Source organism: Mustela erminea, chromosome 5, assembly GCF_009829155.1.
Source record: "Mustela erminea isolate mMusErm1 chromosome 5, mMusErm1.Pri, whole genome shotgun sequence".
Taxonomy (NCBI): domain Eukaryota; kingdom Metazoa; phylum Chordata; class Mammalia; order Carnivora; family Mustelidae; genus Mustela; species Mustela erminea.
This window is the reverse complement of record NC_045618.1, coordinates 136,612,879-136,638,242: the sequence shown is the minus strand read 5'-3', so window position 1 is coordinate 136,638,242 and position 25,364 is coordinate 136,612,879. Positions and strand designations below refer to the sequence as shown.

The window sequence follows — 25,364 nt, the reverse complement described above, 5'->3', positions numbered from 1 at the left end:
CATGCTGAAATGACAATTTAAATCACAGCACCTGTATACAGCAAGTGATTCCATTATAATCTTGAAAATCTACAGCCTAAAACAGCAAAAGCAATTTCTGTTCGTACAATACACTAAAAGAATCTAGTATTAGGTAAGATGGAACTTACATATAGCCATTGGTAGAAAAGATGTGCTAAGATATTCAATAATATCCTTGTGCAGAAATGGAGGAAAGGTAGCTAACGTTGATATCATCGTGTAGGGCAAAGTACTCAGAATATCATCATTGAGAAAGGGTAGCAAACATGTAGTTGTATAAAATATCGACTGTCCAAGATCTACAAAACAAAAGTGAGTAATCAGTCACAGAATATTTCGCCATTTAACAAAATATGCTAATTCTACATTTTAAATTCTTATGAATTGGCTTAAATTATAACCAACTATCTCTTCCTTCCTATTAAGAGCTCTGAGACATGATGCCCAGTGATGTGCATACACAGGATTAGCTCGATGTATGACTGCATTAAGAAAGATAAATACCTCGATCATAAGCTTCTCCTCAACCCTTTATCAGTCTTCAGTAATACTTGGTATTCCCATATTATTCCTGGGTTTCAGAAACTAAAAGTGCTTTCCATGTGATCATGAACCCTGAAATATCCTCTAGCATTCTTATCTCCATTACATTTTATACAGGATAACTATGGCACAAAGCCATTAAATTATTTTCGCACTGGAAGTTTTAGAGAAGTCGAGGGAAGGACTGGAAACGAAACCAGGCTATCTCTTCTCCATCAACCAAAGCACACTCTTCCTACATCTGGAGTCTTGGGCAATGAGGGAACATTGCCTTTAGGCACAGCAGCCTAAAGGAAGCTGTAAATGACTCTCCGTTCCCCTGTGCATCTCATTATGAATTATCAGGGAAGGATGTGCCACCTAATGACAATCTTTCCACCAACACTTAAATGGGAATAGGAAGAGTACCTACCTCTCTTCTAGAAGGACTGTTAACAAGGCTTAAATGAGATTAACATATGCTTAACACAGCACATAATGTGTGCTCCACAAGTATTAGTCGTTTTTAGTAATACGAATAATGTTACTATTATTACCTGCACAAGGAGTAAAAATAGAGGACATTCACCAAAAAAAAAAAAAAAAAAGAAAGAAAGAAAGAAAGAAAGAAGGAAAAAACCCCATATCTAGTTAGCTTTAAAATGCATCTATACCAAATCTTATTATACTAAATATATCTTTTGATAGTTCTGGACCTCCCAATAGATGGGTTACCAATCAACACTTGACAATGAAGACTTTGATCATCTTGCTATCCATTCTAAAAAAAAACTATTAGATTTGTTGGTTTTGCAGCTCCTTTACCTTCTTCATGCAATTCTAATGTCTGATGTTATTTCTGATTAGAATTAATATGCCATCTCAACAGTCACATCGACTGACAACACAGAGGACGAGGCCACAGGGCACCTTGGTGAGCAAGGGTCACTCAAGCTTGGGCTCAAGTTGATGAGACGTAAAATTCACAGGTGTTTTACTAAGAACTAACTGAGGCTATGCATCAAAGACACCCAACTACACTGTAGTCTCATTACAGAACACTGGTGCGGAAAGGGGCCTGGGAGCTAGAATATTTTTAAACGAGGAAACCAAGGCCCCGAGAAAGAACGTGATTGCCCAAGATCACCTGACATGTGGTACCCGAACTGTGACAAGAATGCAGCCCTCGACAGTGCGCTGCACTGCCCCCCATGAGGACACAGCCTCCATCACTGGGGCAGTGGTTCTCAAACTCAGGATACGAAAGAATCATCCAGAGAGCTCATCAAAAATCTCCATTCTCAGGACATACCCCTCAGCGATTCTCAGTCCTAAATCCCGGTTCGGGACCCAGAATTAATTCCATGTTCAAGCTCTCTCGGGGATTCTGACATGGTGGAGAAACCCTGCCGTACTGCTTTTTAACCTCTAAGGGATAGTCTAGTGAGTTTTTTTTCTCTCCTTTAAGCTCTTTTATGCAGAACAAGAACATGGTATATAGATTATAGTGAAGAGTAAAGTCACAACACAGTTGTGTATATAAAAGCAAATATATAAATCATGCCTCCTGAAATTGTCATAACTTAACATATTAATTGCGGTTAAATGGGTTGTGTGAGTTACCAAACTGAATGCTTTTATCTTAATCCAGGGGCTCTCACACAGTGGCCCACCCTAGGACCAGGCAAGTCTAGAGTGACCTCAGGACTGGTTGTCCCAAAGGTAAGGTACTGACAGGCCCACAACCACCATGGTAGGCTCTGCCAGTCTTATGTTCAAAGAGTCATCTCCTTTAAGTTCTGAGAGGGAATGGAGCCCAGTGAAAGTGATGAGGCTTAAACAGCTACAAAATGATACAACAAGCAAACTTACAAATTTGTACATTTTTAAATATTCACTATAAGATAGAACTGTAAATATAAGAAGAAACAAATTGAGTAGCATTATGTCATCATTTTTATAAAAGTATATTTTTAAAAAATTTTTTCATGAGGAACACATCTTACTAAATAAACCATTAAGCATTCTCTTATGTTAGCCACAATTCAAAGGTAAAATCACCACCACAATCCACCCATTTCCCAAATTCCAATTTTTCTATGCAGTGAATCTTTGGTTATCGTATTTCCAGAGACACAATTATCAGTACTTTAAAGTTAGAACAAGTGATGTTTTAAATGTTTATTCTCTGCAAAAATCCCTTCTCTTATTGCATGGGTTTTCCATGTGATTCTCAAAAATATAATACTGAATAGTTAAGCCAGAAACATTATTATATTATTGTACTCCTTTTTATAAGTTAGAAGAATCTGGTAAACAAGCAACATAATGACATTGGCTAAAACACACTGTAGAAAGGGAAAGCATTAAGAAAAGAAGCATGCTTTTCATGGGAGCACCACTCATACTGTATAGTAGGTACCATATAGAGCTTAGAGCATCACTATACACTCTACCAAGGGCCAACATTTTGTAAGTATTGATGGCTAACAAAATTTAGAAGTGTTCTTAGAGATTTCTCCTTATTGAAACTCCCAGGTTTAAAAAAAAAAAAAAAAAAAACCAACAGGAAAAATAAGTCCCAGGGAGATTCTGTGATTTGCCCCCCAAAAACCACAGAATTAGTCAGTGGATTTGACCTGCTCTCCTTACATTTTATTGCGGGGGGGTCAAATTTCTAAATCTTAGCCATAATTTCAACAAGAATCTCCATGACAAGCAGATCAAAAGAGGTAAATTTCCATCAGAGCTTGACTCCTCTTCCCAGCCTATTTCCCCTAAATGTAGGCACGCCTGGGTAACATCCCTCTGGCCATAAAAGAGGAAAAAAAAATGCAGGATGGGAAACACCATAATTAAGTATCTGTGTAAGAAAGGCTTTAGCCACACAAAGACCTTTCAAGCAATTTATTCCAATAACAAGTCTCCAGCACCCATAAACATACATGGACATTCTCAAAGGTTCTGATTAAATGCTCACCGTGTTGGCCATGCTGTAGTAAAGGAACTAGATCCAGGAGAGTCACCAAAGTCACGTAGAGGCCTTGATAGTCCAAAGAAGGGTAGTCTGACAAGTGAGCATCACGACTCTGCAGGCCGCGTTCAGAGGGGGCCTCTCGCAGGACGCTGTAAAGGAGGGAGCGAGTAACAGTAGGGTTGATGGAACTGACCTGCGGTCTTAGAGATGGGGTGAGTGGGAATGGCACAGGAAAAAGACACATGGTCATGGGCACTGTCAAATTGGAGGCATCTTGGTTTTCCTTCTTCCCTGTGCGGGACAAAATGCTGTTGGGGGGACAAGGAAAAAAAAGAGACAACAAAGACACAAAGAACAGCACATTACATTGAAATGACACTCTAAAACAAATAATAAAACTCCAGATACATCCCACATAAGATGCAATGGCTCCACCAGCCGTGTGTGCAAATCGAGTCCGGGTCGCACAGCTTCGTGCTCAGAGAGGTAACCAATAGCTCGAGGGTTCGTTTGTGGAAGTTGCATTGCATCTCATGTGTTATCTGGTTAGTAAGGAGCAAAAATATAAAAATGCATGTTTCAGTGCCAAACCCATGTTTTACAGTTTGTCAAGCTGGTGAAGGAGAGGTTTCCTCGAAGGAAAACCAATGGCTTCGCCGAATGAGTCAGGGCTTCTATTACTAATGGAAACAAGCTTTCAAAGCAAAGGAAGTTTTCAGCAAGACTGTCTTAATCACATAAGTAAAAACCTGCAAAATATAGGTATGGCACTTGCAGAAACATGTTTTAGCAAAGAATAAACATGTGTGTTTATTAAGAAGGTCTTAAAAATCACATGTTTATTGCATCAAAATAATGTCTATATGTATATTATGATACTGTTTCATGACATTCTGTCAGTATCATTTGAGATAATGAAGTTTAAACAGGCATATGAATTTAGAAATAATACATATTTCTAAAATGTTAGCTAAACTACATTGGAAAAGCTATAAAATAATATATAGTAGATGGTCTGCAGCATATGTTTGTGAACTAATGATAATGGTTATTTATGTGTGTGTGTGTGCTTTTTTTTATTTTGCATGTTGGGGAGAAAACATTTTATTCTACGAATACAAAGAGTGGCTTATTAAACAGTTACCTTCAAAATCTAAAGAATAGGCAAGCAGTATCTGTCATAAAGCTGCACATCATACAATAAGATCTCATGTGTTACTGCTGCTACTTACGTTATTATTCAACAAAACTCACTAAACACTAAAGGAAAGATAATTTAGAGAGTTAAAAAAAAGTTTAATGGGAATAAAAATAAACTCTGGAAATAAACTGGCTTTCTTTTAGCCTTCCTTTTTAAATGAAAATGTTTTAGTCAAAGCAATAAAGCAGAAGAGTTGTAAATTTAAAAATAGAAGACATGACTGCTTTGGCCAGATGTTTAGTGTTTTTAAGTTAGGTTATACTATTTATCATTAAAGACAATCGCTATACATTATAGTGATAGTATCTGCTGCACTTAAAAAATGTTTTTATATAGTACACTTATATGCTATTCAAAGTGGATAACAATTTATGTTTCACTACATAAAAATAACCTTGTTTTACACTTAACTCTATATGCATCAAACATCACTAAGTTCTTAGTTAATGGTACTACATTTACCATTTTTACAGTGGTGTCAAGAATTGGTTAGTGTCAGGCATGCTTGCTATTTCAAGTTTACATTTATTTCTATTTACTCTTAGTGCAAAATATGTTACAATGTAAGAAAAATGACTACATGCTTTTTATTTTCCATGTGCCTAATTTACCTCGATTTCCTTTGTCTTCTGTTACCCAATGTCCAGGGAAAAACAATTAATAATAATAAAGATAATTTCAGAATAGTTATGGAATACTTCTTAGCAAGAAATACCTTAAGATTTAGTGTAATTTTTTTTTTACTTTTAAAGGGATTAAATTTACCTTTTTTGGTGTGTGATGTATTTAACTTAAAGTAAGCTTATACTTTACAATGGGATAATATCAACATTCCAGTACCATCAGATTTTCCGTCAAACTTTATACTTTCCTCATATAACTTGATTACTCTTAAAAGTACCACCTTTAAATGTTATATTCTTGCTAAGCCCAATCACCAAAAATCTGTTTTAATAGAATTCTATCCCACTAAAATTCCTTTAGAATCACAATAGATGTTAAGTCAGAAATATTATTTCCCAAATTTTAGCCCTAAGTTAGCCTACTACCAGCATCATTTCAAAATTACAAGATGCGGATCTTATAGAAGTGATATAGAAAAACAACATTTTGCCTTAAAGAATAAAATCAGCTATATATCATATATTAATGCTGTCCTTTAAATTAAGCACAGTTCTGTCATCAGACTTTTCCTTGGTGGGGGAAATATAGTACATTATTTTTTTTTCAAGTATATTTTAGTATTGTTCCAAAGTTTGATATAATTTAACAGACACTAGTAAATCGACTTTGGAGACTGCTTTGGTACTTTTCCCTTCCTGTATATATAGGGTTCCCAAATGATAGCAGCAACAAGTTAATACATGCAGGGAGGGAGAATGTCAGCATTGAAACAGTAAAACTTCTCTCTCACTGCCTCTAGATTTAATAAGTAGGTGAAGTTGAGAAAAAAAATGGCTGAAGATGAGTTATTCATGAAACCAGTTTTAAATCACCATTCATGTTTCAATGTAAGGAAATGTTTTAATTTGTGGAAAAACTAAAGAAGGGCTCATGAGTCAATGTACAATGCATTGTGATTTTATGATGTTTTGTGAAGTTTATTCAGAAAAAAAAACTTATTTCCCCAACCAAACTGTCTAACTTGGGAATGATAAAATCATCTACCCCACCTAAAATTATTCCCCAGAGGTCTGTACACCCAACCAAAAAGAATATGAAGAATGCCCTGCTCAGAAGAGTTTGACCCAGCAACCAACTTTTCACCTTTCCTTTTCCCTCCTGAGATCCTCTTTATCAAATATTTACTCCCAACATCAAGAGGAACCAAGAGAAGAAGACCCCTGTGGGTACAGAGAAAGATGAGAAGTTGTCCTGAGGTATTATAGCACAGAAAATTAATACATAAAATAAACTTTCTATAAGATTACGAATTTTGACATTTGGATTGAATCTCTCTACACTAAACAAAATTTATTTGACCAAGCTATGCTCTAAAACTACTCTGTAGACCTCAAATCAATAATTGGAAGGTCTGTTTTCTTCCTAAGCAATTAAAAATTACAATTCAATTAAGATTTTTGAACTGAGACTAGAATCCCTTTTCAAAATGTATCAAACATTTTCTAAAGAGTTAGCGACAAGTAGCTTTCCTCAAACTTAATGATTTTTAAAAGACTTCATGTGCTAGCACCTTGAATGGCACCAGCAGAAGATCTGGGGGAAGGAATTCCAAAAGACTGTATGACCTAGGAAGACTACAAACCTTTAAATATTCTGCCAGGTAGGGGAAAAGATTCTTAAAGAAGACCTTAGATTTTAAATATGGCCCCAGAATGCTTCTAGTGTACAATGGACAGACTCCCCTGTAGTGAAGGGGGATTAAAGTAGACGATCTTCACAGGTCCTTCTAATACTAAACGCAAACAAAATCTAAACTCTGAAGTTCCATGTAAAGTGCGTATCTGTTCCCATCCTTAGGTCCCTGCTAAATAAAAATGAGTACAACTCGGCACTCAGACAGAATTTTACCTGGTACCCCAGGTCACCATTAGATGAAGTAAATGCTCTAGAAAGATTGCTGCAATGGACAAAACTTGGACAAAGTCAACACAGTTCAACAAACATGTGCTGATCCTCTTCTGAGAACCAAACTCTGCTCTATGCTCAAGGGCTAGTAAGATGAAAAATGCACAGGAGTCACCTTCTACTAACTGAACCCCATGAACTTTATTTTGAATCTAATTAAGAGCTAAGTGGACATATGTGGACTACTCAATGCTGATACAGTCAATTATGGTAACACAATCTCTCCTCTCCTATGCATTAGATTAACTGAAGTTAAACACCTAGGCTAATCTCTGCCTTTGGGAAAATGTACAAAACTCTACTGAAATCAGTAAGGATTATGTGCCATGCATGAAAACCACAGGACTATTCCTCTAAAAATGCAATCCTGACTCAAATGAAGCAGCCAGTACTTAATTTTGCAGATTTTAATAGAAATAATAATAACTCTGGGGCGCCTGGGTGGTTCAGTGGATTAAGCTGCTGCCTTCAGCTCAGGTCATGATCTCAGGGTCCTAGAATCGAGCCCCACATCAGGCTCTCTGCTCAGTGGGGAGCCTACTTCCCCCTCTCTCTCTGCCTGACTCTCTGCCTACTTGTGATCTCTGTCTGTCAAATAAATAAATAAATCTTAAAAAAAAAAAAAGAAATAATAATAATTCTAACTTCCTTGAGAATATCCAAACAGGAAGTCAGAGGATTACTCTGTGAGAATTCATCTCTAATTCTTTCTTCATGTTTCATCCCAAGAATCTGGATTCTGAAAGCAAGAAGTGTTTCTGAATGTAAAAATCAATGAAAATGCAAAGGGAACCATCTTGTTAGTAAGTAGGAGATCTTACTATACCAAATACCCAGGCCATCTCATTAGTCTTGAACTAACAGTGTAAGTAAAATAAAGAAATGTAGATATGATTGGTATAGATATATAAACCACCAGTGAAAGTGGTCTGTCATAACTTGGACATACAGGACAATAGTTTAAGTTCTATATTTCTAGTAAGCAAAAGAAATGAAAGAGTTTTGAATTGTTCTTTTATTGTTGTCGTTGTTGTTGTTGTTTTTAATGATGAGATAGGCAAAGAAAAGAATGAAACTGCATTGGGTTCAGCCCAAGAGTTGAACCTATAAGTACTAAAGTCCAACCCATGACATGTTACCCTGCTTGGGTTTTCACTCTTCCTCTTACTACATGTAAATATGTCCTATAGGCTGTCAACTCCACTCTGACCTGCTGCTATGCACAACAAATTGCTAAGTGAGAGAAAGAGCTAAAACATCTGGGAATTGAAATGCTGTCCATGTGACACTTCAAGAAAAGCTAAATTTAACTTCCAAAAAGTTGGCAAGTCTTTGCATGAAGCACTTCCCTTCCTCCCTTAACCTCAGGGACAGCCGAAACTAGGCCTTGGTCTCAGAAGGGAGGCTGGTATTCCCAAAGGCTAAACCCAAGTTTTTACGAAGAGAAGCGTCTCCATACCGTGCTAACCAGTAGTACTTGGGAGAAGCAGTGTCATGTAATTATTGAGTGTGTGTGCTGTGGATGAGGACCAGCAGGGTCCAATGCTGGTTCCAACACTTACTAGATGTGTCATTGTGAGCAGTTTATGAAACCACTCTATGCTTTAGTTTCATTGTTTGTAAAATGGGTATAAGACTACACTCATTTCATAGAATTATTAAAAGGGATTACATGAGATGACATGTAAAGCGCTCGACACCTATAATTACTGGTATTATCACATACAATAGCTATGATAAATGGCAGCCATTTTGTTACTCTTGCCAGTAGGAGTCGTTGCTGATACTGTCTCCCACTGAAAAGGGACTCCGCTCAATTGCATAGACTCTTCTCCAAGAGAAGAGTCTACTTGAACAAATTACCTTCATCCCAGTTTTACCATTTCAATGTTATCACCCATGACCATATCCTAACGATCCATCACTTCAGTATCTCAAATTTCCAAAATTCCTGATACAATGACGAAGATTTAAGCAGTAGGCTTTAAAGTGCCAATGGGAACATCAGTTTCTTGGCAAAGTGAATTCAGATTTTCCTTACTACTGAAAAAACAGCTCTCACTTTGTGAACTCCCAGAATTTGTGATAAAGGAAAGTGCTTGCCATTGAGAACTCTGACCTCAACGACAAAAAGGAGACAAAAGAGCAGACTCAGATGCTTGTTGTATAAACTTAAACTGCTTATCACTATGAAAATTGAAAAATGCTTCCCCTACAATGTGAAAAGAAGGGAAATTGCCCCTAAGGTCCTCGACTCGGCAAGTATGAAATACCTGGGCAAGTCTAAAATCCATGAATTTGATACACAGAATTCCTTTAAAAGAGAACAGGAGCACTAAGTGTTCTAAAGAAGACAAGGTATTCCAAAGAACAAGAACAAGCCCTTCCCAGCAGGGCTGAGAAGACCAGTAGCTGACTTGATCACATGAAGCCTCTTCTGCAAAGCGTTCAGTCGGGCCATGGCTGAGCCCTGACCACTGGGACCTCCAACACCAGGGCCACGCCCCTCAGTCCCCACTGGTGTTCTGTTCCTAATTCTGATCTCACAAAAATGTTGCTAAAAGAAACAGTAGCAAGTCATTTTGCATGTTTCCAAAAATCAGATCTGTAGCACAAAGATCATGGTCAGTAAGGGAGAGACTGAGCCTTAGAATTTAATGGAAAGGAAAGGGTTCCCCTCCCTTCGTGGCTGTGATTTCCCAAACACCTGAGTGGTTCCCCTCCATCTGCCTATTTTTCCTATTCCTAATGAGAACTGTAAAGGAGGTAAGTACCTTCTGTCTCTGTGTCACAGTCAAAGCGGCCAATGCTTCCCGCTCCTTGTTCCCCCCAGAGTGTCCACATCAATTGTCAAACATACTGAACGCAGATGGTTATTCCCAGATCATACTTCAAGTAATAAGATATCCTATAGATAACCTAAAATGCTACTTAATTCTGCTTTTGTTGAAGACCGTCTCCTATTCTTAATTTTAGCAACATAAATTCTCCTTTCCACCCCACTCTACATTAGTGCCAGACATAGAACCTTTTACCACTATATAACTCTCTTGAGAAGATGTAAAATGAGGGAAAGCAGGCTGTAGCCATGCAACCCATTTGGTTTTTTCCACTTAGGTCTGTGATCTGATCTGCTACATACCCCCAGAGAACCTGAGTCCAGACTCTTCTGGCAGGGCACAAGAAAACAGAAGGCCCTTCAAAACTTTCAGTTCAATAAAAGCTTAGGTCCCAATCAATTCAGCAGTACTACCTAATAATTCTTTCAAAGTAGAGGATATTTTAAAGCTTACCTTAACAAGGTCTGAGAAAAGTATTTCAGGGTGTTTGCAATATCTGTCCCTGAAGGTACAGGATAAATGTTGTGAAGAACCCGGTTATGATATTCTTGTAAGTACCGAATCTTGGAAGCAACTAGATAAAAGCAAAACAAAAGAAAAAAAAAAAAAAAAAACAAAAAACAAAAAAAAAAAGAAAGAAAAATCATCTTGTAATATGTATTAGGTACATAGTTTTGGGGTTTTTTTTTTTAATGATTAGGTACAGAATTTAATAAATATTTTAAGGAAAATATGTTAAATTTTTACTGGAATTCCATGTTAGAAACCACTTAAAAGACCTTTAATTTTTTATCATTATATTCAGCATACAAATTTTTTTTTTACTTATCTGGCTTAATATCCTATTCATAAATTATCTGTTATTTTTTTATCACTAAGAAAAGCAGTATTCCAAATCATTTTATAACCACCCCCCAGTTAGCTTATTATTAGCAAAATAATAATAGATATAATCTCTGCCACTAGAGCATTATATTTAAGATTGCTGAACTAAAACTGAAGGAGAAAACTCAAAGGTCTTTCAACAACACTTCAAAAATCCTAAAATATAGGGAGTCTCTTGCACAATGGCATCAGTCAAAACCAGATTTTTAATTCAATCCATGATCATTAAGACATGTGACGTATTTAGTGAATGTCTGAACAGCAAGAATATGTTACGAGGAGAGTAAATTGGTGAGTATTAAGTAAGAATATAATAACTGGGTGGTAATAAAAATATAAAAAATGAATGTCACATTTTTCTTCCAAGGACTTTCATAAATTAGGAGACTTCCTAATAGCTTTTCTGAGCACGGCTGCTCACATCTTCAAGATTCAGGAGGGACTAAATGGGCTTGTTTACCCTCCTACACCTACCTGGAGTCACCAGCATTGTCCACATTCCTGACCTGACCTTTGACCTGGCTGCAGTGAATGGCCCAGTTCTAGTCATTCCTCTTTGCAAATCCCAAGGGGCCATGATGATCACCGTCTCTCAGGTCTCCTCTTCCACAGAGCTCTCAACACTGTCCATTTGTCCTTTCAATCTTTACGGCTACCAAGGGAGCCTTTTAGGTGGTATGGCTCACTGTCAGCAGTTAACAGAAGACATATCAAGTCCTGGAGAAGCAAGGTCTTGCTGTTCCCAACAGCCCACGGATACAAGCTCCTGGACGCATTCTAACTGAAATGCTGGTGTAAGCAACTTAAGAAAAGTCAAAATGCTTTTGACAGGCGTGGGACGTAGAATCACAGAATGATGACATATCACAACTGGAGGGACCTTAGGGACCTTTTCCCAAAACCATGTCATTTTAAAGATGGGGAAAATGAGGCAATTAAGTTGTCAGTGGCAGAGCTAGATCAGATCTTATACCCCTGGCCCCCATCCTGTGCTCTTTCCGCTGTGACATACTCTAGAACACGACTCTGAGAGGAAGTCAATATGCAGATAGTGGGTGTTCGCTGCATGATATCAAAGCAATTCCCAGCTGTTTTTAGGTTAATCGTTGATTCTAAATCCCACATATACCATTGATCAAATCTGCCTTTTCTCCCTCCTACTACCTGTACTATTTCCATAATATGGTTAGCATTTCCCCACAAAAATAAGTCTGCATGGCAGATAATAATACCTTGATTTTGTATAGACATCACCTCTGAAGAAAGCAACAAGTTTATATCCATTGTCTCAAGGAACCTCAAAAGTATTTGGTTGTAAATAACTTTTTTCCTGAGATAAGGTAAAAAGAAGCGATACTTGAAGCTCCTACATAATTTACAAAAACCCATTTCGTTCTCGGTGTTTTTGATCTCAGTGTGTTCACCGCCTTTTTAAAATCCTGTGACAGGGACCCCACACACACATTAATACATAGTTTCTGAGATCAATACTCAGCAGCATGTGCCTTCTGCTCACCCACCATCACAGTAAAGCTTTGTTACTATGACTTCTCCCAGTTTTAATAATCAGCAGGTTTCCGTCAAGTATTTCAGGAATACCATTAATCATTCTACCACCTAAAAAAAGGTGTTGATGGGGCAGGTTGTGGACAATAAACTCATGTGAAGAGAAAAGCCAAAGATCCCAAACTCAGCACTTGCTCATAATTTAACAGCTACAAAACTGGCACTACACAACAAAGACAAGGATTCAAAACTGTGTGTGGAATGAATGAATATTCTTTTTAAAGTTCCTTTTGTTAAAATGCAGCCGTGGCTCCTTTCAACAGGTATCCAAACATGCAAGGGAGAACAAAGAAAAGAATCCTTCCCTACTTGGAGACCTCTTAATATTTTACAAATGTCACATTGCATTGTCTTTATTTACTTACCTGTTTGTTTTCTATGCCAGGTTGTAAGTTTCTTGAAGGTAGAAACTGTGTCTGACTCCTGTCTCTATCCCAAGCCTAACACATTGCCTGCCACTTGGTAAGCAGTTGATACATTTGCAGGATAAATGAACAAAAGAATTATCACTTTGATGATATCCCCTATCATTTGGGGGTGTTGGTTCTGTAATATATACATGTCTGTCTCCCACACTAGATTGCTGCCTCTTTTTATTCCTAATGCCAGACGTCTAGGAGGTGGCCAAAAAAATAACCGATGAGTGAAGATGGAAACGGGGCAGAAAGAATGAAGGGGAGAGAAAGAAGAACAAAGATAGTGGTGAGTAATCATGAAGGACAACTTCTAGAACTGGTTGGAAAAATGGTCACGCTAATTTTTACATTGGCAAATGCAACAAAATCTTAGCGGTGGTAGACTTATTTATAAATAACTTTCATGTTTTCGACTATTAGAGAACATCCAGGAAGGCCCCTGACATACAGTGATTTGTAATTGTGCTGGGGAGGTGACTAGAACACATAAACCTTTCAACTTTGTGCACCAAAAAAAAAGGAGGTTTGGCTGGTTGCTAAGCCCATGTGAGCCACCAGCAGCCTCACTGCAGCACAGAGGTCTTACTCTTTACTCAACCATGTATTGCTGCATGAATATTGCTGCAGAAACTCAGATAGTTGAGATATACAGAAACGACCTCCAAACTCGACTGACCCTCAGACTACATTTCTCCAATAAGCTCCTTCTACTACCTTCTTCAATCACTGTTTCATCTCTCTCCGTGTTTTCCAAAACTCCCCCACACCCACTCTTTTCCTTATACTTTTAAGAAAGCAGACGCCATCTGTTACGGACTGCATAGTACCCTCCACCCCCAAAATCATATATTGAAGGCTTAATGTCAAAATGTAACTGTATTTGGAGATAAGGCCTTAAAGTGGTGATTAAGTCAAAATTAAGACCCTTAGAGTAGGCTCTAATCCAGTCTGCCTGGTGCCCTTCTAAGAAGAGGACATTAGGATATAAGACAGACACCAGGGATACATGTGCACAGAGAAAAGGCCATGTGAGGACACGAGGAAGGCGGCCATCTGCAGCCCAAGGAGACAGGCCTCAGGAGAAACTAAAGCTGCTGACACCTTGATCTTGGACTTCTGGCATCCAGGACAGCGAGAAAATTAATTCCTGTTGTTTATGCCACCTAGTTTGTGATGGCAGCCTAGCAAACTAATACACCACCACAGAGGAAATTCTCCAAGAGTGTAAGTCAGAGCTAAGAGTCCAAGCTCTGAAATCAGACAGTTCTGGATCAAGACTTTGGCTCTACCTCTATTCACCCCCCATTCCTCATCTGTAAAATAGGGATAATCATACCAACCTCATGGAGCTACTGTGAATTTTAAGTCCCTGTGCCAACCACTTAGCATAGTACCTAGTACCTACTCAACACAGAGCAGACATCAAAGCCTACCCACATCTCCTTCTTTCCTCTTCCAATCAAACATCATCAATAGGACCACTAGTGTTCCCCTCCCACTAAGTCATTTCCATTAGCATTCAAATAAACTCTAGAATGTCCCTTGTTAAAAGGAAACAAAAAACCTCTCCCTGACTTGACATTCCCATCCAGCACTGGCCTCTCTCTTGAGAGCCAAGATTGTAAGTTGTGTACAATCTCTCATCTCTCCATCACTTCCAATTCTTCTATTCACTCCAGTCAGTCATGCACCTGCACCACTGCACTGTCTCCCCTTCTCCCACCATCACACAGAGCCTCCACGTTGCCAGATCCAATGGACACTTTCTAGTCATCATTTTAGCAGACCTTTCAACACATTCCATACAGCCAAGCCCTTCCTCCTTGACACTCACTCCCACTGGCTTTGCAGCGACCCCACATTCTCCTAGCCTTTCCCCATTGCTTGATGTTTCATATCAGATTTCCTCAGGGCTCAGCCCTAGACTCTTTGTTCCACTCACTCCAGATTCTCTCCACAGCCAATCCCATCCATCCATAGTGCCTACAGCATGATCTGTGCCAACAACTCTTAAATGCATATCTCTGTCCCAGACCTGTAGCTCTTCTGGGTAACAGACCTCATCTATTCAACATCTCTCCTTAGCAGTCTTACAGATATTGCAAGTTAAACGTGCTCCATGCTGAACATTTTTCTCATCCCTTACTCTTCAAAAAAAACCTACTCCACCATCTATGCAATATACCAAGTCACCCCAACAAGGTATTCTAAAAATCATCCCTAACAGCTCCTGTTCCCTCTCCCTCACACCCTCAATCCAACCTGTCACTAAGTCCTGTCAATGCTATCACCAGAATATACCTCCAATCGCTTTTCTGTTCTTTATCTTCACTATCTTAACTGGGCACCATCATCTCCCAATCAATTGTAAAAGTCTCCTTACTCATCTCCCTGGTTCTCTCTTGCCCCTTTCCAGTTCTTCCTCCTCAGAGCAGTCCAAGAGATCTTTTCAAAATACAAACTATTTCATGCAAATCCTTCAGTGGCTGCCCATAACCATCAGAACAAAATCCCAAATCCCTACCATATTATACAAGGTCCCTGCCTCCTTTCCAACTTCATGTCATACTTTTAGAGCCAGATACATTGGTTCTTGCTTCAGTTTTCTGAACTGGTCAAAGCCACTTTTTGGCCTAAAAACCTCTATAATGCTTATCACTCTTCCTAGAATGTTTTTCCTTCCACGTTTAACAGGCTAACTCCTACTGTTACTCCAAGGCTGGCTTAAAATATCACTTCCTTATGGACGTCTTTGCTGCCTTCCCTGTCTAAACAGATTCTCTTTCCTCCACCTTCATTTTGCTTTATCATAACACCCTATTCTTTTCTCTTCCGCAGTAGTTAGCACAATTTTTAATAGCCATTTGGATAATGTTTTACTTAACAAAACTGGGATCATATATTAGTTTTAAATCATTCTTTCTTTAAATCTCAAGCATTTTCCTATGTCACTATTTTTAAATAACAATCCATTCCTATTTTTAAATTTCTATCAGTCTTTGCTTATTATCATATAAAGGCAAAAACTTTAGGTAAGTCCAATGAAAAAAAATAAAAATTATCTAAAGACCCACTACTCAGAGAGAACTATAGTTACATTTTTGTGTTTTATAATTCTACAAAATTTTCTCTGCAAAAATATACATTTACAAAATTGGGATTAGACTGCATATAGTTCTAGAATCTGCTTTCCTTGCTTCCCATATCAGAATACATTTCTGCATCTTCATTTTAATGGATATACATTTTATCTATGTAAGTAAATTGTAAATTTTTTCACCAATCATCTGAGATTTGGGGTTATTTTTCAATCTTCTAGTCAATGTTGCACAGAATATCCTTTCAAACATGAGCACACATCTTTAGCTATTTCCTCAGAATACATTTTCAGACACAGAGTTGCTGAGTCAAACAAGAAATACTCAGTTCTAAGCATCTGATAGGGGCTGCCTGGGTGGCACATTCAGTTAAGCACCCAACTTTTGGTTTCAACTCAGGTTTCAACTCCTGATCTCAGGGTGGTTAGATGGAGCCCTGTGTCAGTCTTCATGGTCAGTGGCACAGTCTGCTTGAGATTCTCTCTCCCTCTGTCCCTCCTGCTCATGCTCTCTCTCTCAAATAAATTAAAAAAAAAAAAAAAAGCTGTTAAGGGGAGCTTAAGTGGGTGGCTCAGTTGGTCCAGAGTGTCTGCCTTCGGTTCAGGTCATGATCCCAGGGTCCTGGGATTAAACCCCACATCAGGCTCTCCCCTCAGAGGTGAATCTGCTTTTCCCTCTCCCTCTGTGATCTCTCTTACTTTCACTCTCTCTCAAATAAGTAAATAAAATCTTTTTTTAAATAAATAAATAATTTAAAAAGCTGTTGATAGGAACAGAGATACTTTCCTTCAGAAAGACTCTTTCTCTTTATATACCAGTCACATACATATGAATAATAATGAACAGTGTTTACAGAATGTCTGCTATTCATCAGATGTTCCATACACATTATTTTTAATCTTCACAATAACCTTTGGAGTAGGTTTTATCATTGCCATTTACAGTTGAATAAACCAAACTCAAGAGTAATTGACTTAACCAAAGGCAAAAGGCTAGTAAGTAGTAGACCAGATAGTTTCCCTGGCTTTAAGCCAGGTATTTCCACCGGGCTCTGCTGCTCTTTAATTACTTTTACTAGCTTAATAATATTTAATTGTATGATATAGCATGAAATATTAATCCTGTCCCTATTTCACTTTTTTTTTTCCACTTTTTGATGATTGGTTATTTGATGACTACTACTTCTGTAAGGAATACTGCAGTGAACAGATGAAATATTAACCTAAATGTGTTTTTTAAAAAACACACACAGGGGCACCTGGGTGGCTCAGTGGGTTAAAGCTTCTGCCTTCAGCTCCAGTCATGATCCCAGGGTCCTGGGATCAAGCCCCACATCGGGCTCTCTGCTCAGCAGGAGGCCTGCTTCCTCCTCTCTCTCTGCCTGCCTTTCTGCCTGCTTGTGATCTCTGCCTGTCAAAAAAAATAAATAAAATATTTAAAACACACACACACACACACACACAGAACTTGTTTACTTCATTGGTCCCACAGTTTTCTCCTTGAAAAATCAAATCCCTTTAATCCTTCAGAGTCACACCATCCATGAAGCCTTCTTCAAGAATAAGAAGGCTTCTTCTTCTTCTTCTTGACTATAGCCATGATCACCACTCCCTTTTCTGACTGCTCAGAGCACTCCGTATCTGCCTCCAAAATTTTGTCACTTCATTATATAAATGTGTCACTAATGATAAACTGTTCCAGATGGTTCTAAATTAGTTTCATGTTTGCAAACTTAGTAATTCTAACAACACCTTAAGAACTTTGAGGATGCCAAAAACAAAAACCAAAAAGCAAAAAACTAAAACAAAGTTTTGAAGATACAATTGTGCTAAACATCATTTCGAATTCCCTCAGAATTTGTCACAATGCTAGGTGCACCACAGATGGTCAACCTTAACAGTGCAGTGGTTAAAGTGGATTAAAAGCTTTAATGTCAACTCTGTTATACCCTATTAATGCTCTCTAAATTCATTAAAATTTTAATGTCATGTATACAAATAAGTAATTGCTAAGTAAAATGTGTTTGTGTAAAATAATGCAGAAATTTTTTAATGATTTTTCTCCCATCTCTCATTCAGTACAACTCCAAATAATCATTTCCCTTGATCTACTCCAAAAATTTTTAAAGGTTCTTAATTATCATTTGCAGAACTTATTCATTTTTTTTCTTCAAAAATTTTTTCTTTTCATGACTTGGAACCTAAACATTGTGGGTACCTGTCATGGAGCCATCACGGGGTCCTGCAGAGAGATCTGGAATACAGTGTCAGTCCCCATCTGCAGCTATGTGTGACCTCAGGCAAACCATTTAATATCTCTGAGCCTCAGGGGTTCTTATTTGTTTGCTTTGATTTGTTCTCTGGTTTCACCAAATGAGAAATTGAAACAATACTTCCTCTACGTTCTTTACAAAAGCTAGTGATTAATATTCTAGATTTGAAAGCATACCTCCTACTTCCATCTTATTTTTTATTGTTTTCTTCTTCCACTACATAAAGTGAAAGACTTTATGGATTTGCTGTCATTGCTCCCTTTTAAATGATTCATCTTCTTTTCGGCTAAGCTTTCACTGAGAAACGACAGACATAAATAAAGAGGTCTGTACACACTTCACGAATTTGGAATACTGTAAATATTTACCATTATGGTTAAAATAAAAAATTATGCTTGTGCCTTTTTCATGTCTTCTCTTGATTAGAGAATCAGAAAGGAATCAGACATCCTTCTTAATCATCTTGCATATCTTAATTCACCATTTTTGTGTCTTCCAGGTCCAGAAGATTCTACTTGTTGGTGCATATGGTTCTATCTGTAAGTCATCTCTAAATAAAATCTACTTCTTCTCCAACCACACTGACATCACCTTAATTTAAGCCTGCAAAATCTCTTTCCTAGATTATTGCTCTGACATCCAGACTGAAACCCTTATGGTCCCTTTTCACATGATCTTCCAGAGTCATCTTTCTAAAATGCAAATCTTCCCCATTTCCTGCTGGTTGAAATCCAAACAATTAGCTAGAAGAGCCTAACATGAACAAATCCCTGCTCATCTGTCAAGCTTCATCTGTCTTTTCCATATGTATCATGGATCAGCCATAAACGACTTGCAAAAACCCCAATTCATAATGCTCTTACCTTTCCGTGGTTTTTGCCCACTATTCTCTCTACAGGAATGCAATCCATACTTAACTGCTTGGCCAACTCTTTATAATTCTTCAAAGTTTAACTGTAACCATTTCCACTGTAGATAAGTAAGTTACCCTACCACAAGATGCATCTCCTTGGTGCTTTCCTAACACACAGGGCTTCCCTCTATCATAGCACTCACCACTATACACTATAGTCATTATCACAGTGTCTCTTCCACTAGGCTGTCAGGTCCTGGAGATCAGAAACCAAGTCTTGTTTTTGCATACCCAGAATTTAGTTAAGTGTCTGGTTCTAAATGAGTGTCTAATGAAAGAGAATGAATGAATTCACATATCACAGGATTCTTGGTCCAGCAAAGCTGTTTAGAATTTATATTCCTTTCATTGACTGGTTTTGGATCTTGGCTATGACACTAATTCCCTCCCCCTTTCCTTCCAATTTCTTGTAAGAAGGACAATTTGTATCACAAGACCTACTATATCACTTTCTCCCAAAGTCCCCAATTTCACCACTAGCCATCTAGGGGTCTGGTTGAAAGCTGACTGAAGGACTGAGGATGGGCTTGTGTCTATAAAGATGGAGAGAGGGTAAAAGAGTGAGAAGGGCAGACAGAAAGCCCCACTCTAAAGAATTAACTGCATGAGAAACCGGGTATGACCTTACAGTCATAGAACAATGTGTGCCCTACTCCCACCTGACCAGCTCAGGACACAGACTCGGGGCTGAGGAATATAAATGGTCCTCATCCTCTGAGTCAGTTTCAACTGAAGATTAGAACTATGCACCTCTGGGTGCAGGAAAGTAAAACACCCTTCACACAAGCATACCCTTACGAAAAATAATTGGGGAAAATAACTTTAGGAGGAGAAGTGGAAAATATACAGGGCCTGGCACAGCTAAAATTGGACCCATTCTATTCAGATGAGTTAGACTCCCTTTCTCTGCTGCATAAGGACCACAGAGAACTCCCGAGGGCAGAGGTACCCGGCTACCCCATGTGAAGACACAATTTGAACCTCTGATACTGGTAAAGAATTCAGTCTGACAGAACTTTGGTTGGAAGATTAGGTTATGTCAACATATCAGAATTTGGAGTCTTGTCTACTGTCCATTGAGCATAAATTTAGCCCAGTCACATTTAAAAGTCCTCATTAGTATCTAACTTCTGTCTATCCTTTATTTTTACATGGAGCTGTTGGAGGGTATGGTTTGGTTTGGGCCTTTTTATTTGTTTACTTTTTACTAGCAAAATTTTAAAACACATAGAAGTAGAGAGAAAAATAAAATGAAGCCATGTATCACTAAACCTCACTATCGCATTTGGTTTTTCATCAGATCATTTCACTTATAAACACATAAGTAGGAGTGCCTGGGTGGCTCAGTGGGTTAAAGCCTCTGCATTCAGCTCAGGTCATGATCCCCGGGTCTTGGGATCAAGCCCCACATCGGGCTCTCTGCTCAGCAGGGAGCCTGCTTCCCTCTCTCTCTCTCTGCTGCCTCTGTCTGCTTGTGATCTCTATCAAATAAATAAATAAAATCTTTAAGAAATTAAAAAAAAAAACCACATAAGTATAATCCCCAACTAAAAAGAGGCTTACAATCACAATACTACTATCACCTCTAATAAAATTAATAAATAAATCCCTTAATATCAGAAGCCAAACAAGATTTACAAAGGACATTTCACAAATTGCATCTGCACCCCTTCCTCATTCCCTTCCGGTATCACAACTGCAAAGTGCACTCACCAGCTCCTAAGGAAGGCTTGAGAACACAGAGAGTATGGGTGTGTGGTCTCTTTATTCCATTTCTGCCCCACATCCCAGCTCCTCCAAGTCTCTCATTATTTCACTATACATACGTAATTTTCTGCAGCTACTACAAGAGTCAGCTCAACCCTCTTCCTCACCTCACTCCCAACAACTAGAGTTTTTCGCACAGAAAAAAAAAAAGTTCTATTTCACAGACAGAAAGATGGAGGAAACAAGAGTTTAAAACACATAGAAAATTAGGGTCAACTAAAACTAAAACCCAGCCGTCATTTTAATTTGGGCTCTTCTACTTCTAGCTATGAAAAACTCGGGTAAAGTAATGAACTTCTCTGAACCTCGATTTCCTAACCTATAAAATGGGGATAATGATATCTATCACTCAGGATTGCTAAAGGATCTTTAAATATTACATAAATAAACTATTCAACACAATGACTGGCACATAGCAGACAATAAACCGCTACTGTATTAGCAGTTACATGTGTGATCCTTCTCCTTTCCCTTTCCCAGTCCAACCAATACCCTGAACTTTAAAAATGGAAAAACCTGTGGAGTAAGGAAGACAAATACAAAGCAGTCATCTTTTATCAACAAAAATCAAATATAACCTCCTACACACACACACACACACAACCTATTACTGCATTTGGCACTGAAATCCAGCTTTATATTCAGAGACTTATCTTTTTTAAAAGATAAAAAATAAATCTAGCTAATAATAAAGACATTCCAAAATGGAGATGTGGGGAGAACAATTGTTTGGGAGGTCTAGCGAGAAATCAGGGTTCTTCACAAATCCTTGATCAAAAAATGATCCTTCTTCTTTGAGGAAAGGAAGGTCATCCTCTTCAACTGAAAGCAAAATGTCATAAAAGATACAAATGAAGGGTGGGGAAAAGGATATACCTATTTAGAGAGCTAAAAGAGCCAAATCTCCCCTCAAAAGCAAAAAGATGTCAGATGTCACAAATTTCATTGTCAATTTGTCCAAGTATTCATATACTTACATATATGGACTTCAGTTGGTTTTGGTTCCAGGTGACAAACTTTACCTGGACCTTTCAGCAGACAGGGGAGATCAGTGACGAACACGTTCTTTGGCAAGTGATGCCAACACCATCAACATCATTACATTGTAGACCATCACATTATCATCATCAATTTCCTTTAGCATAGCCATTTACATTTTTCAAAGCATTTCCATAGGCATTATTCAGTTACATTTTTGAGCAACTAACTTGTGAGAAACAATATATCAGGTGCTGTAGAGAATTTTAGACATCAAGTAAAAGTCAAGCAGCAAAGGGGAAGGAAAAGGTATCAGTACTCTCACTTGTTTGTTTATCAGATACTGACGGAACACTCACTATGTGCCAGGCAGGATAAATCAACAACAGAAAAGTCATAATCCTCATTCCACTGGTCACAATAATCCCAATAATAATTCTAAATCCTAAGCATTTACTTTGTGACATAAACACAAAAATAATAGTTATGTTATTATTTTTTAATTATTATTATCCCCATATTACTGATGAGAAAAGCAAAGCTTTGGAGAGGTTAAGTAACTTGCCTAAGATCACATAGGAGATAAATGACAAAACCACCTTCTGACATGTCACCTATAAAGAGAAACAACTGAACTAGTTGTGGCCCACCATATATCTTTTAGCACATTTTAAAAAAACAACACATAAATACATAAAATCATGCTTTTATGCACAAGTTAGTGAGACTTATCCACTTGCCAACTGGAAAGTCTTTTTTTTTTTCCCCACCTGGATAAAGTCTAACATGGAAATACTTCATTTTCCAGAAATGGGACAATTAGAGTGAAGAAACAGGGGAAAACGATTTATTTGAGTCGAAAGAGAACACTACTGTTCTAGTGTCTATTGCACTACTGGTCAGGAGAGCTTGCTCTAGGAACCATGAAAGTCCAATTTCATGATGTGCTGGGGAAAATGATAAAGACAGTGCTGCACACTGAGTGTTTCGTGGTATTAGCAATGGTTTGACATGGAATATGGAGCTCTATTTTATCTTAATGCGATCAAGTTAGGTTACAGAAGTTTGTTCTTTAAAGTTTCTAGGATAACCTCCTCAGATCAAGATTTCAAAACTGAAGAACCGAAGAGGCCAAATTTTAAGGACTTCCTACCCGATCCAAAGAGTGACTCACAAACTTACACCTTCCTTCTGGTGTGACAAGACATCCAAAGACTGTACTTGAAACTGCAAGGTTGGGGGTGGGGAGAAACAGGAGTATTACTGATTTGTTCAAGGAAGTATAAATCCAAACACAGATTTAGCAGATGAAAACTAGAGAATGTTTTAATCTCTCACTGCTAAACTGCACTGAGCTCTCTATAATCATAGATTTTTCAGAAACTGAGGAGCTATTCAGTAGAAATTAAATAATTTCAGAGATATAAACAGAGGCTGATGACTATGAATCATACTTTAAGTTTCTACATCTAAGTGCAATACTAAGACACATCTGAATTGTCAACCATCTATCCAATCAATGTGGCTCCATTTCAAAGCAAAATGATTGCACCAAAAATAAATGATACTGCCTGAGAAGATACAGATATCTCAGAATTGCCTAAAGAAGATGATGAATTACAGACAGCACTGTCTTGAAATGCAAATATCTGTTTATGTGGGACAAACTTAGAGATACCTGGGATCCTGCTTTCCTGTTAAAGTACATTGTCTTCCGTGACAGCTCTAAGTCCAAGCTGAGATTCACGACCGATCAGGAGTTCAAATTCAGACATGCTATGACTCAGAATATACGATATAATACTCAAGAATAATTCAGTCCACCATGCAACATTTGCTCTAACTTGACCAAAACTGAACAATTAAATATAAAATCATAACTCTTTAGAGACTCTTTCACAACGTGACAGGCACCATTCTAAGCATCTTAGCCTTTTAACTTTTGTAAACCTCACAACAAGCCGATAAGATACGTGCTAATTTATTCACCCTGCCCTTCTTTTCTACGTATGAAAAAAAAGAATTTGTCATCAATTCTTTTAAATCATGCTGTCTACACATTATTTGTTCCTTTACTTATTCAGTAAATATTCCTTGGGGGTCAATGATGTGCCAAATCCTGGGGATCTAATAGTACATGAAACAGCTACTCTGAGCTCATGATGCTTATAGTAAAGTGTGAAAGATAAATCAGGAGGGCAAAAAATTGTTCCAAACATCTATAAAGAAACACACACACACACACACACACAAAAGAAACACACAAGGGAAAAAAAAACATACAAGGAGCTACAACAGAGAACAAAGAAGGCGACAGGAATGCTTTCCTTACGTAGGGTGGTTTGGGAGTCCCCTCAGAAAAGATTATATGTAAGTTAAGATATAAGAATGACAAGATGCTGGACATGAAAAAATGGGAGGAAGTTTCTGGGTTAAGACCACAAAGTGAACGCAACCATCCAAATCATAATACCTGGAATGCACCAAACTACAGTAAAAGAATTTTTTAAAGATTTATTTATTTATGAAAGAGACATAAAGAGAGCAAGCAGTGGGGAGAGGCAGAGGAGGAGAGAGAGAGAATCCTGAGGCAAACTCAGCACTGGGCACAGAGCCTGACACGGGGCTCAATCTACCACCCTGAGATCATCCATGACCTCAGCTGAAACCAACAGTCAGACCCTTAGCCAACTGCACTGCTCAAGTGCCCCTAAAAGGATTTTTTAAAGACAAGAAGAAAGGGATAATACACAACAAGACACTCAAAAATGTAATTCTGGAAGCTTGAAAGCCAGTAGACAGGTAACAATTGACTTGGCAGAATTCCAGGCCAGCAGCAAGGGAAGCTGAGATCCAGTGATGTGCATCTCAGAATTCTCAAAAGGCTGGAATTGGCAGTACCAGGTGGCTCGGGCCCTGGAGGCGTGGGGCAGGAATGGGAGCTAAAACAAGAGGGAGTGGCTGAAGGCTATTTAAGAAGCACCTGGGTCCTTACATTTTCTCCCCTACTTCATCCCGGAGAGAGTACCTCTCCCTAACTCAGTAGATCTGAAGTATATTATCCAAAGAGAATATACACCAGAGGGTCTCTGGAATGGAAGAAACCAAACCCAGTTGAAGACCAGAGCAACAGACCTATCCCTAGGAAATGTGGTGGCTATATGAAGTGTGAATACAGAACACAAAACCAAACCAACCCCTACTCCCCAACACCTAGCAGTCAGATCCTCACTTTTCAGGCTAGAGGAATGGAAAACCTCTTCTTTTTCCTCCTTCCTTCTGTGAATCTGACCAATCAAAGAGGAAAGACCTGAAGATA

The 25,364-nt window shown here is 38.2% G+C and overlaps 1 protein-coding gene across 4 annotated transcripts in view; it reads right to left on the bottom strand.

Moving 5' to 3' along the window:
- UNC79 (unc-79 homolog, NALCN channel complex subunit) overlaps positions 1 to 25,364 on the bottom strand; it is a 237,283-nt gene that overhangs the window by 189,936 nt on the left and 21,983 nt on the right. For 2 of the 4 annotated variants that reach the window (XM_032345110.1, XM_032345112.1), the window contains 4 exons: positions 10,604 to 10,724; positions 5,333 to 5,350; positions 3,524 to 3,828; positions 150 to 320 (listed from right to left, as the gene is read on the bottom strand). In XM_032345110.1, the coding sequence (XP_032201001.1) occupies positions 150 to 320; positions 3,524 to 3,828; positions 5,333 to 5,350; positions 10,604 to 10,724 (615 nt within the window). Of the gene's footprint in view, positions 1 to 149; positions 321 to 3,523; positions 3,829 to 5,332; positions 5,351 to 10,603; positions 10,725 to 11,509; positions 16,083 to 25,364 lie in introns of those variants that run through there. The other 2 variants (XM_032345111.1, XM_032345113.1) reach the window with 2 other exon arrangements.